The following is a 14,652-nucleotide window of genomic DNA, read 5'->3' on the forward strand; positions in this document are numbered from 1 at the left end:
TTATTGTTAAACCTAATATAATATGGACTGTTTTATATGAAATATGGAAAATATATGGAAATTAACGAAAATATGTACTAAACTCTAAAATATGGAAAAATATGGAAAATAAAAGTAGGATTTTTCAACCCTACACATTGTGAAACATAAAGATAATGCAAAATATAAATTATATTAGCTTTATAAGTAAATATGTATTTACATATAAATCCTTTCCCTGGTGATCACTATAGTTTTACTAATTAATTCTTATTCAGGCTCTACAACTCTCAGTTTTTATGAAAGTTTTGGCTTTCTCAACAACTTTCTTCCATTCCTTATGGCTTTCAACTATCTTTGTCCAGTTTTCCACCTTCATCAATTTCAAATCATTCAGGACATCATCCTTCCATCAATTGTATGGTCTACCTTGCTTTCTGTTAACTGTTCGTTTCCATTTGTATATTTCTTTGACCAGTCTATTATTCTCCATTCTATTTATATGACCAAATCATCCTAATCTTAGCGATTTTACATGATATATTATGTTCCTATTCTTTATCAGCTCATTCACTTCACTGTTATATTTAATTCTCCATGTACCATCATTCATTTTAGTTGGGCCAAAAATATTTCTTAGTATTGCTCTGTCAAAAATTAGTAGTCTGTGTTTTATGGAGTTTTTAAGGACCCATGTTTCACTGGCATAAGTTACTACAGGTTACTAATTAATTATAGACTAATTAAAGTGGTCATTCATATTAAATATATTAAATTGTCGGTAATTTTAAATTCAACAAGACATCTCGAAGTTCTCATACAAAACTATTCTAGTCGGTCCACCCCTACAAAACCCTACGGCACACCGCAATTCATTTTGTTCAACTTAATGTTTAAGTACTTTTAAATTAGATTAACTGTATTGTTTTAATCTGTATAAAGACAAAATGAGTAAAGAAAACATGAGTGTTAGAGAATGCTGCATAGCCTTAAGTCTGCCAGTTCAAATAAACCAGTATTATTATTATTATTATTATTATTATTATTATTATTATTATTATTATGCAAATCTGGCTATCAGGTAGAAGCTCTCTGTGAAGCAGGCTTGAATAATTCAAGGGAAAAATTGTAAGTCACACAGGATTGAGTGCACTCAAAGTTGGGTTCTGGCGTCTTGTCAGCATATTTGAATTGTTTGGATATTCATTCATTATTAGTACTACAACCCATGAAGGGCCTGGGCTTCCTTAATCAGTAGAAACCATTCATCTCTATCTTGAGCCCGTTATCTCCATCTCTTGCATCCAACTCTCCGCAGATCATCCTCCACATCCTGAAGCCACCTCAACCTTGGTCTTCCTCTCTTCCTTAATCCTCCATATAATGCCCGGTTGTTTGGATATAAAGGGAAAAATTGTGACGGTGTCGTGTTTGGTTCCTGGGGTAGCTCAATCGGTAGAGCATTCGTGCATTATTATTATTATTATTATTATTATTATTATTATTACTATTACGATTATTATACAAAGAATGGAAAATAATACACCAAAGTTCAACTTCTAAAATCAATGCTGAATGTAACGTAAACTTATACATTTGTATGGCTTCTTGTATGTGTGGAAATAAATATAGAATTTGAAACGTCTCTACACCAAGAAATACTTTCATTTCAATTCATTCTTGAGGTGTCCTTAGTCCGTGAATCACTTCCCATAGACAATGAACTTCAATGGTTTTTCGCCAGAATGATGACGTTCATCACTTTTAAAATGAACAGTATATTTTCCACACATAATACATCATTGCGATCCTACAACATTGCTAAAGTTCACGCCTTAATTTACCAGACCGCGAGAAACACCACAGAATGGCTGTCTCCTGTTCGTAGGCATGAATATTTTTTTAAAACATCCCGTATCTGAGAAAGAATTTCTACTTTAAATGCTTGAGTACATGACTTTTCAAATTCGCCTTAAGTGAGAAAGATTTTTCACAGATATCGCACTTGAATTGTTTCTCACCGGTATGCAGGAGTTCATGTCTTTTTAGGTTACTTGGTTGCGAAAAACACTTACCACAAACATTACATTTGAATGGTTTCTCGCCGGTATGCTGGCGTTCATGACTTTTGAGGTTGCCCAACTGGAAGAAACACTTTCCACAGACTTCACACTTGAATGGTTTCGTGCCAGTATGGTTCAATTGATGACTTTCTAAACTTGACTTATGTTGGAAACATTTTCCGCAAACATCACATTTGAATGGTTTTTCGCCTGTATGTTTTCGATAATGGACTTTTAGTTGACTCAACTGCAAAACAGATTTTCCGCAGACATCACACTGAAATGGTTTCACGTCAGAGTGTTGCCGTTTATGTCTCCTTACGTGAGACGACTGGAAGAAACTCTTTCCACAGACATCGCATTTGAATGGTTTCTCGCCTGTATGACGGCGCTTATGGCTTTTCAGAGCACTCGATTGCGAGAAACATTTCCCACAGTCATCGCATTTGAATGGTTTCTGACCTGTATGCTGATGTTGGTGACATTTTAAGGAACACAACTGCGAAAAACACTTTCCACAATAACTGCATTTGAATGGTTTCTCGCCTGTATGCAGGCGTGTATGGTTTCTCAGCGTACCCGAATGCGAGAAACACTTTCCACAAACATCGCATTTGAATGATTTCTCGCCTGTGTGAAGACGTACATGGGATTTCAGATGTCCCTGTTCAAAGAAACATTTCCCACAAATATCGCATTTGAAAGGCTTTAGGCCTACGTGCTTCAAGATATGCCTTTTCAAATTACTCGAATTAGAAAAACACTTTTCACAGTCTTTGCATTTGAATCGCACTTCGTTTGTATGGGCACGTAATACTTTTTCCGAAGAAACAAAATGCTTGGCAGCCTGACCAATAGCTATGTGCTCTTCGTGTGCAGAGCCATTGTAGTCTGATGGTACGGTGGTGTCATGGATGTCTGCAAAACTTACATAACAATATGAAATCAGTCACAATAACTAAGCATTCACACAAACATAAAACATCAAAGAATTCAGTTTAAATCTCCAAATGAATAGCAAATCACATAATCACTATCATTGTACTGTGTGAAAGATTTTAGTTTTGCGTACCTATATCAGATATAGATCACTGACATAATACCTAATCTTGTACAAATCATTTCTAACAACCTTACTTACTTACTTACTTACTTACGAAAGACTTTTAAGGAACCCGCAGATTCATTGCCGCCCTCACATAAGCCCATAATTGGTCCTTAACCTGTGCAGGATTAATCCAGTCTCTATCATCATATCCCACCTCCCTCAAATCCATTTTATTATCCTCCCATCGACGTCTCAGCCTCCCTGAAGGTCTTTTTCCTTCCGGTCTCCCAACTAACACTCTATATACATTTCTGGATTCGCACATACGTGCTACATGTCCTGCCCATCTCAAACGTCTGGACTTTATGTTCCTAATTATGTCAGGTGAAGAATACAATGCGTGCAGTTCTGCATTGTGTAACTTACTCCATTCGCCTGTAACTTCATCCCTCTTAACCCCAAATATTTTACTAAAAACCTTATTCTCAAACACCCTTAAACTCTCTTCCTCTCTCAAAGTGAGAGTCCAAGTTTCACAGCCATACAGAACAACCGGTAATATAACTGTTTTATAAATCCTAGAAGGACAAAACAATTATTTGGCTACATTATGAAGACTGGAATTAGATATTCAAGTTATATACGAAACCTCGAAAATAATGAATTGAAATACTGGTATTTCGTTTCACATTAAGTTACTAATCGAAGTTCATTCTGCATATCAATAAATATTCTGAGATCATTCATCATCTCTAGGTGAAGTAGGGAAAGTGGCGTGCAAGCATAAATACATAAGAACACACGCACACAAGCTGTACACAGGCATATATTATGCGGATAAGATATTAGCGGCACGGGGGGGGGGGAGAATTTAAAGAAATCATCATTAAGAACCTTGATTGACACAATAATGACCCGGCTACATTATGCAGAAATGGCAACACATAAGAAGAGTTCAGAGCCATAGTGGGCCAAGCGGCATTTATTAAAACCGGAGAAAGCCAGGTTTAACGTTAAGTGAATACCATAGTTTAATAAAAATTGTTATGTCACATACCGGTAGTTTTAATATGCATAGTTGATATTATTTGCTATATGTTTAATTAAATTATAATAATAACTTAATTTTAATCCTTGTTTTCTTCGATTTTTATTTATGGTGCTTGGCCCACTATGGCTCTGAACCCTTCATATTCAAGTTACAAAACTATCGAAAAGTAATAAATCGAAATATTTCGTCTTGCATTAAGTTCCAGTCCATCCGCCCAGTCGAGCGACTGCAAGTAACAGATAATATCGTTGTTTTGGTTTCCTCAACAATGGGTGTACAATACCGCTGTCTTTCCTTGAGAATGTTGTTATGTTTTATTTAACGACGCTCGCAACTGCAGAGGTTATATCAGCGTCGCCGGATGTGCCGGAATTTTGTCCCGCAGGAGTTCTTTTACATGCCAGTAAATCTACTGACATGAGCCTGTCGCATTTAAGCACACTTAAATGCCATCGACCTGGCCCGGGATCGAACCCGCAACCTTGGGCATAGAAGGCCAGCGCTATACCAACGTGCCAACCAGGTCGACTCTCTTTCCTTGAGTGGCACTGTAACTTTATTAAGTGTATGCATGCATGTAGTGTTCTTTATAGGCTAAATGTTTTGTTATCTGTTCGTTGTTACTTTGTAGTCATAATATTTAACTGTATTAAACCTTCGGTAATTATTAAATGTTACATGGCAATATGTCACGCTATAAGGAGTGTGCAAATACTTGCTTAGGTCCTTTCAAAAACGACCCAGACGAACAGCTGTGAGTAGCCCAGAAAAACATGGAATATTAAATATATATAAAACGTAACAGAATTTAAATCTGACCGTAGTTATTTAGAATTCCGTAAATAAAACTGCACCACGGGAGTATGTAAAGCTTCTGTTTACCCAGTGATTCGTGAGTAGAGGACAAATAATTGCATAGCATCGCTAGAAAAGGAAGAAGATTGCGAATATGTTGAAGAGTTTCATAAAAATATTATTAGAACAAAATTGCAAGAGTTATTTGGAAATTAAATTCCTATAGATAAAGTGCTTGCCTCAATTAATGAAGATCCTGATTTATCGGATTAAAAAAAATTTCTAAGTTATTATCAAGTATGTTCCTCGCGGACGAGACACCATGCTAATAGACAAGTAAAGGTGAGATTTCTAAGGACTATACATTCGAAGAAGCAAGAAAGTGAGAAAATATATTACCTAGATGAAATGGCTCAATGAAGGTCATACCAGAAATAAAGTCTAGGTAGATTCTCCGGTTTCGTCTTCGAAGCAAGCCTTTTCGTAGGAATTAGCTTGTGGAAGAAGTCCCTCTCAGAAATTGGAAGCGAATTGAGCTCTGTGGAAGATTGTTTGACGGTATTTAAATCGAAAATAAGTAGAGACAATCACAAAGAAATGAATGTCCAATGCATTGAGAGCTGGTTTTCTCGACTTCTACCTCTACTGAAGGATAATTCGGCTGTTGTACTACAGACGTGGACAATTATTAGACTAACACTTTTTCTTGGAAACATAATATAATTCGTCATATCAACTATCAGTGTAATTCACAGAGTCTGTATTGTTGTAAATATGATTGTTTACATCTTCCGGTATATTTTTCCAATGATTAAGTATAATCTTTCTGGCTATGTTGGTACTACTGGTGTTTTAATTATATACTGCAGAAGATATTCTCCCATGGCCTGCAAGAAGACCGGACGTGAACGAAATTGAAAATCTGTGATCTATACTGAAGAAGAAAGTGAACAAAAAAAGCTTACAACAAAACATGGACTAATTTAAGCACTGTCTGATATCTGGCTAAATGATGCTGATATTTGAAGAAAGTGTCAAACTTTAGTTTCCAGCATCCCTGACAAAATCAACGTGTTAATAAAGAATAAGCGAATGTTCAGATAATATTAGTAACCTCAAGACTCAATTTTCTGTTCATTATATCTGTGCAAAATACGTTTTTGTTCATTATTTCTACCGATAAATACAGCTTCATTGCACATATAATTAAGTTAGTATAATAATTTGTCCACGTCTGTACGTAGACTGTGCAGCACATAATTCCAGTACACTTGAAAAAATTACAACAGGTTGGAACAAAGAAGCAAATTGAAGAGTGCCTTAGGTCAAAAAATATATCGTTTGAAGAAAGGTTGTTAAAGAAAGAAATGCTTCAAATAATGAGACAAAATAAGCCTGCCCTCGTAAAGTATGTAACAGACAAAAAGACGGAAAAGCAGTAAACAAAGCTGTGTTACGATTACCTCGGTTCCATTGTGAATTAAATGCAATTGAAGAGTGTGATCTCAAAACGCGTTTAGTCCATTTTTATGACAGGACAGGGCTAGTTTTTTTTTTTTTCCACTGGTCTAAGGACTGAACTAGTTTTCAAGTGACATTTTCAATAACACACACTTTCAGGCAAGATGTGTTGTTTTGGAAGCAAACAAGCTTAGGATATAATGACAGAGGACTCAAACATAATCATATATATTTATAAATCTTAAATATGACCAGATGGACTCAGCCAGTTTTGGGATCACACACCTTCAATTGAATTGACGTACGGGTAAAATAAATATGATGTTATCGCAAAAATTAAAACTTTTAAAATGGCTGATCTTAAGGTTCTTTTGATGGAAGCGATCAATAAAGTACAATATAAGTACAAGTGCAAAAGTGTGTACAATATACCATCGAAAGACTGAAAGCAAGAATGTGACACTTGGCTAACATAATAGAAAAAATTGAAGAACCTCTGGTTGCAAACGTATAAAGGGGTAGTTAAGCAGCTCGTGTGAAGCATGTGGCTGATACTATAAGTTTGAATTTCATTTCTCAGGTTTAATATCATCATCATCATCATCATCATCATCATCATCATCATCATCATCATCATTATTATTATTATTATCATTATTATTAGTGTTGTTATTATCGTCATTATTATTATTATTATCATTATCAGTGTTGTTATCAGTGACGTATGCTGAACCTGGAGTTTGGGTGTTCTGTTAAAAATATATAGTTGGTCTATCTCGCACAATTATTATAGGCCTAAGTGAAATATCGGGTCAACATTAACTGCCATTTTTAATATATGATTTAGTATTATTTATATTTAATAACTATCGGGCGGATGTTGATGACCTAAAAATCTACTTAAAATGATTAAAATGCCCTTAAACTAATGGAAAAATTACATAAAATTAAAAGAAAATGACATTTAAATATTTCAAAGTACTCGCACCACAACTTCTTAAAAATTAATCATCCTATTTCAATGATTGCCCTGCAAATGCCGGAGAAAGGAGGCAACTACAAATAACGTTATTCAAAATTGCATTATTTAAGATCAAACAATAAGCATGGCCAGTAAAATAACCTTTTTGAAGTTCCACAACCCGCTAACTATTCTACATTTCCATATTGTGAAATAGAAAAATGTCTACAGTCTTACTAATAAACCGTGTATAGTTTTTATACGAGACTTATGCAGAGTTGAGACAGAAAACGTTACTAATAAATCGTGAATAACCTATCGACGTATAAACAGGCTGTAACTATACAATGGGAATTGCTTTGCAGTAGTTATATACACGAAATCCCTTGTTTAAGCATTGTATATAGGGAAAAAATGGCCGCCCCTCTAACAGCTGTTCGTATCGACTGTCATTTTATGATGATGGTTACTTTGTAACCACAGAAGAATAAACCAAAGATCATAGAATTATTAGAAGAATATTGCTGTAGCTTGTACTCTTAATTAATTTAAATTAATTAGAGGAGCCTTTAGAGCCAACCTCAGCATGATATTCTGCATGTGATATTCCATAATTAACAGTGGTCTGTATAGCAAGTTTGCTGGTCGACCAATATAAAAAAAAGCTTGTACTCTTTGACCAAAATGTAGTGTGGTAATCGATTAGAGCCAATTGTATTATCGATATTTAACACGCCACACTAGAGCACTCTATCGGATGCATAAAGAACCTCAGATATTCTATTACCTTTCGTAACGAAGTAATGATGAAACTATGACGTAGCTGTGTAACAGTTATACTGTTATACACGACGTATGTAGTGATTATTAGTAAGGAATTTACACACGACTTATAAAGGAGCTACTCTTGTATAAGTATAAGACAGTTAAACGTTATTAGTAAGACCGATAGTGTATTGTTCGCTTTCTGTTTTATATTGTTGCACTAAATTTGGAAGTGGCGGGGTAGGTCTATCCTTATTCACTATATGGAATTTCTCTCCTAGTGGGCGAGAAGAAAATGGCTTTTGCAAAAGATCTTTTACAGTGTACATTTCCAAGTGTTATTATCATTAAATAAGTAACTTAAATTGTTAACCTGCGCTGGCACACAGCTATGAACCCTAGTAAAACCTAAATACAGTAAATTCACTCACACAAACAGTAAACACACACGTCAAACACAATATTTTGTAACGCTACAATTGACAAGTTGAGCTGCCTGTATACAGGACGACCTGCGAGCTTGAGAGAAGCGAGTATCTCCACCATGCCACCGTGCGCACGCAGAGAATTGTAGCAGTAATTCTCAACAGGGGATATTCTTTAGTCCGGGCTGGACAACCAGACCAGACCTCATCCCACTTCGTCAGGCAGAGCGTTGCCTACGTTATGAAATGAAAGCCGTTCTGGGATGGTGTGCACATTCATCCAGCAGGCATTTAAAATATTTAAATGGTAATCAATTAAAATCAGTCTTGAACTATATACGTCAACTTTCAATGAGATTACCACGCATTTAAATTGTGATAAATTAAAATTATTGCTGTATTATATAAAACAACTTAAAATCAAAAAATGAGATTACCGAATTTACAGGATGTCCAGCGCATACCTTGAACATCCGCAATATACGCCCCTGGTTGTTATTATCGTCATCATCATTATTATTATTATTATTATTATTATTATTATTATTATTATTATTATATGGTAAACCATAGAGACTTAGCTTAATAGCCTATTTTGCAATAAATTAATTTTTATCGAAACATTAATCCATATAGGATTAACTTTACTTTATATTTTTAATTTCTTTTAAACTTTAATTCTTACACATGGATTTACTTACCATTGTATTTGCTTATTTCACGGACAACTATAGTGAAAGCTTACTGTCTCCCAGCCTCAAACGTGCGTACATAATCTTGTCCTTGTACATGATCTCATGTTAAAATTGTTATGTCGCCTTGACTATGGGATTAGAAATGGCGGGTTGTTCTGCTTGTATAATAAATTGCTCTAATATAAAACTTTATCCCGCATTACCTTTCTCCTTTCATGATTTCCGTTGTCTGTGTTGCCTTGGTGTCTCCCATTCGTATCTTGACCATATTTCCCCATTCATTCTTAGTATTCAATAAACCATCTCATGTCATAACACTTTGCAAGTGAATGTCTTATATGATAATTTTAATGAAGTAATGAAAGAAAAGACTTGTAAATAATTATACTCACCTATTAGTCAAAATCTCATTCTTCTCTTCTGAAACTTCCAGTTTCTGCTCGTCTTTTACTGAGTCCAAGTCACACAACTCTTCCTAAAAATAAAAAGTGAACAGAACAAAAAAATGACGCAAGTTTACAGGAATTGTGCATCGAATTTTGATGCCACAGGTGTGCATTTAAATCCTACTGAGTCCCATCAGAAATTTTAGTAACAGAAGATAGTTCTTGGGGCTAATATTTCCTAATCTTCTTCCATTTCTAATTCTTCAACACAGAACTGGCTACTATTGTAAAAACGACCTTTAAAGCAATATTTCATTATCGAGTTGAAAATGTAGGGAAATCCACCTCAGCTAGACAATGTGTAAGGATTTTACTCTTCGGCCACAAAATGTAATAGACCTATTAAATAACCCTGTATATGAAGCATTCTTTATCTCATTTAGATGGAATTTTAGTAGATTTTATCTACTAATATCTTATATCCCAGTAGGTAACGGGGGTTTAAATTAGATTATTTCATTCTTGCACATATTCTGATAAAATGGTAATAGTACGTTAAGCAATGAAATTCAATTTGCCCCCATTACCAGACAATATTATAAACAGAAAAAAAATAATTTAATCTTTTGTAGGCCTACGTCCACTATCGTAAGAGATTGTGTAAGTAAAATATTTAGGTGTAAAGGTGAGAAAATTGAAAGTGAAGTACAAAGTGTCCTTTTGAAACCTCCCACATTTTAATTAATCATTGCTAACAAAGTATGCGGAATTATGAAATAAGACTGATATTAAAAGAAAAAGAAACTCGAAGAATTGTCATTTCATTTGTTTGAAGTTAATTCATCTGTCATATGTTGGGCAACAATGGCATAAAACAAAATAGCGACTCCGCAGCAACGCCCACAAACTGTTTTCTGGTATGCAGAGACGAAAACAATAATTGCAGTGCAAAGAAATTCCCGGAGAGAATATGGAGGAAAAGGATAGCAGTCTATGTAGCCATGTACATAAATAAACCCACGTTATACTTACTTACTTACTTACTTACTTACTTACTTACTTACTTACTTACTTACTTACTGGCTTTTAAGGAACCCGGAGGTTCGTTGCCGCCCTCACATAAGCCCGCCATTGGTCCCTATCCTGAGTAAGACCAATCCAGACTCTATCACATCCCACCTCCCTCAAATTCAGTTTAATATTATCTTCCCATCTACGCCTTATTTAGGGGTTTCGTAACAAGATGTTTTTTACGGTGATGGGTTGTTAGCCCTTCGCCCAACCCCCAAGCTGGAAGACCACCCCTCATTGGCTGTCCGCGACTGCTTATTCAATATATTCACAGCTACCCTCCATATCTGGGGGCCGTCTCCTCGATCCGCAACCTGAGGAAGCGCCAATAAACCCACATTATAGAATTAAAAATTGCATCCCTCTGTAATGATTGTAAAAAGCTCTAAGTTTAGCGTGAATCCGCTAATATTGTTAATTATGAGAGTTATTTATAATTAATCTACATCAACGTTTTCCCAAACACTTTTTTACCCGTCCCAATAACAGAGTCACCTATTTAGAACTATAGGAATTACTTCCAAGTTTGTCAATTTGTTATGTCTTTGGTTCTCACTTATCTCGTGTTAGAATGTTCGCTTACACGATCAGAAAATTATAGGTCAGATATCTTTAAACGCCACTGTACCATTGCTTTTGGAGCCCTGAGCATGTGCAATTTTTTTTTTCTGAAACTGTTCTTCCTTAAGCTTAGTTCCCACGGTGCTTGTTTCCGTGCTGGCCAGCAACCTAGGTGCTCTGATGGGTACGCTGCTGGCTGTCATGTTTGTTACTATTTTGGTTACTATTCAAACGTAGCTGGCTATTTTCACAGTTCAAATTGGAAAATCATCTGCTGCTTCATCTGTTGCCAACACTCATGATGAAAAAGAAACTATACTATGAGTAGAAAACAATTAAACTCCTACAGTAACAATAATAAATGTCGCAATAAAGTAATTAAATCCAAGTGTAAAACAGCTGAAGTCCGCTATTTAATTGCTATTCATTATTAACTAAGGAATACAGAAAAGAAAAACAGATTTAGTTGGAAAACAACGAACATGGCAACACGGTTCAGTGGTGAGATTGCATTGGTGATACTATAGGCTATTATCATCATCTTTGTTTCCAGCATACAAGCCAACACGAAAAATAGCAAGCAACCTAATTTCGAAATCCAGCGTGATAGCTAACAAAACAGCCACCAGGAGGCAAAATTTCCAGCAAGCAAGCACGCAGAGCTGCCATCAGCGTTCTCAGAATGCAATCTATCACAGAAACAAGCACCATGGGAACCGGGATTTCGTCAACCAATAACAAAAGTTGACATGTCTAAATGATATATGATATAAACCCACACAATTAGGACATAGCCTTTTATGAGGATACAGTCCATAGAGGTTGTAATTATTCACACTGCCTAGTCAGAGTAGACAATAACTAATCAGATAATACTTTGGTGCTAGTTGCAATTGTCGCCAGATTAATTGCCGATAACATTATACATACAGAGTGTATCTAAATTATTGTAACAAACTTCGGGAGGTGATTCCTACGATCATAAGAAATGGAAAATGACCTATGAACATATTATGCCATACAATGCATTGTTACTGACTTACATGGTAAAGCGATATTAGCACGTACACAACACAAACATCACAGGGGATGCTGAAACTGTCCGCCATGCGCAGCAATACATGCGTTGCAACGCCTTAACATGGACCGGCGAATCCATGAACACCATGTCATCTTATTCTTGGTTGGAATAATGCACCATGTTTACACGCAGCCAGCTACTTGCTCTGATTACCTTTCACTACTCGCTGCACGTACAGAACTGTGTCATCCCTCCTGTACACCACATGTTGTTGTTGAGTGTTCGACCACCGGTACCATCTGTGTACTGTAATACCGTAGCATCTCCTGCTTATGGTCATTGTACGTTCTGTATCGCTTTAGCATGTAACTCAGTAACAAAGCATGACATATGTTCATTTGTTATAATCGTAGGAATCATCTCCCGAAGTTTGTTATAACAATTTAGATACAACCTGTATTTTAAACTAGTCATCAACACAGAAAGGAGCAATAAAACAACAACCTATGTGTTTGACTAAAGCAAGAGTTGCAATATTGAATTAAAGTAGGAAACACTAGATACACATACCAGCTAAATGGCTTATTATTGGTTTTTTTTTTTTTTTTTTTTTTTTTTTTAATCTTTGACGAAATGTATGGAAAGATCTAATACATACAGCCTCATCAAACGATGACGTAATGTACGTCGGACGACCAATGAAAAAATCCTCAATGGATACTTGGCGCATTTCTATCATTGGTACATTAATCATTAATAGTATCAGATGTGATGAATATACGTCATGAAACGTTCCTCATTTGTTACTACGTCACACATCACACCCTCTTATGTAACTGGATGTCAGAAAAGGTTACCTAATAATAGGGGAAATGAATCTTGATCAATTTTCTTTTAAAATAGTACCTGGTTTCATCGGCATGACCACACTGAAGCACGTAGTAGGACATACTGGTCAGCAAACAAAACAAGACTCGTAAATCTTTATTTTTAAGCAAAAAAAAAAAAACAAATATTTATTTTATTAAAAGAAAATCAGGAAGACCATTGCAGCTTCATACAGAGAAAATGCAAACTTGAAATGGTGTCTGTTACTATTAAGACCTATTCCTTATATTTTATGTGAAAGTATACAGCTGTTGAAAAGAATGGTGACGCTAAAGTATATATACTGGGTAGGCTGAAAAAATCCGCTGGCCTCATACCTTTTTATAGAGCAGATGTTTCTCAGGTTTTCTATCAAAATTGTTTGTGACACAGAACCCACAAGAAAATAATGACATTCATTTTCACCCCAAAACGGAATACAGGTATAACAACACAGTATAACATATTTGTCTCCTATTTAGACAAGGATATTTTCTTATCACATGAAAATTGAAAATTTCTATTTTATCTTCCTCCATCCGCTATTTGAATATGTAAATGTGGTGTCGATCTCCTATCTTTGTAAACTCATTTTGTTTGATATGTCCAACTTGAAAACGGTTTCTCTCTGAATTCAACAAATAATGAACTCAATTTTCTCTCAATATTAGCCGTTTTACACAAAAATAATATGTAACACACACATATATGCACTGTTGATTAAACTAACAACGCAACGCATTCAGAGAACACCAGTATAGCGCGACCTATTATGGTGGAGGAAGGCTAACTTCGTTTCGTACGGAGATGTAGTGAATTTATACCCCCAACTCTGTTCCCCCTCAAGCTTGCGAGTTTAGGTCGTAGTCATGCCTTTAGAGGCTTTTGCCACAAGCCTCGCACTGAACTCTGCATCCTGGAATGACTGCCAACAGTGAACTTGATTTATGGAAGGATCGGAGTTCAATCAAGTGTTACGATATATCGTTATTAAGAAACTTATAGACCTACTGTTACTAGGTATGATTAATCAAATTTTTTTGGGTAGGATAAGCCTCAAAAGCCTTCTAACCATCCAGTAGGCATACATTTATAATCCACTTCTGTTTATCACGTCATCACATTCTACTTTCAATGCTGATAGCGTAAAATTTTCAGTACCTTATTTTTAAAGTTTAGCTCTGATGTCAGGAGTATTTGGATGTAATTGTGACTCTTTTCTATGCAGTAATATATATATGTTTTATAGTGGATTACAATTGCAATCCGCGCGACCGCCGATACCAGTGTTTTTAACAGGTGGCAATACAAGCGCGTATTGTCGATTTCCTTATTTGAAATGTGACTTATTCCTATAAGCCGTTCATAACACACTTTTACCCGATATTTCTATTTTTTCAGTGGTTACTTTATTCTGCAATATAAAGGATTCAAGCAAACTCCTGTATTTCCTCATGAGGAGCAAGGGGCATTCCCAAAGTGCCTCCATCGGACCCTATTTCT

At 35.6% G+C, this 14,652-nt stretch overlaps 1 protein-coding gene across 2 annotated transcripts in view; it reads right to left on the bottom strand.

Annotated features, from left to right (window-relative positions):
• Positions 1–224: 224 nt before the first annotated feature.
• Positions 225–14,652, bottom strand: part of LOC138691355 (zinc finger protein 235-like) — a 35,313-nt gene continuing 20,885 nt past the window's right edge. For both annotated transcript variants that reach the window (XM_069813256.1, XM_069813257.1), the window contains 2 exons: positions 9,636–9,718; positions 225–2,968 (listed from right to left, as the gene is read on the bottom strand). In XM_069813256.1, the coding sequence (XP_069669357.1) occupies positions 1,912–2,968; positions 9,636–9,718 (1,140 nt within the window). In that variant the 3' untranslated portion in view covers positions 225–1,911. The remainder of the gene's footprint in view (positions 2,969–9,635; positions 9,719–14,652) is intronic.

The sequence above is a fragment of the Periplaneta americana genome, chromosome 16 (genome assembly GCF_040183065.1).
Source record: "Periplaneta americana isolate PAMFEO1 chromosome 16, P.americana_PAMFEO1_priV1, whole genome shotgun sequence".
In the NCBI taxonomy this organism is placed as follows: domain Eukaryota; kingdom Metazoa; phylum Arthropoda; class Insecta; order Blattodea; family Blattidae; genus Periplaneta; species Periplaneta americana.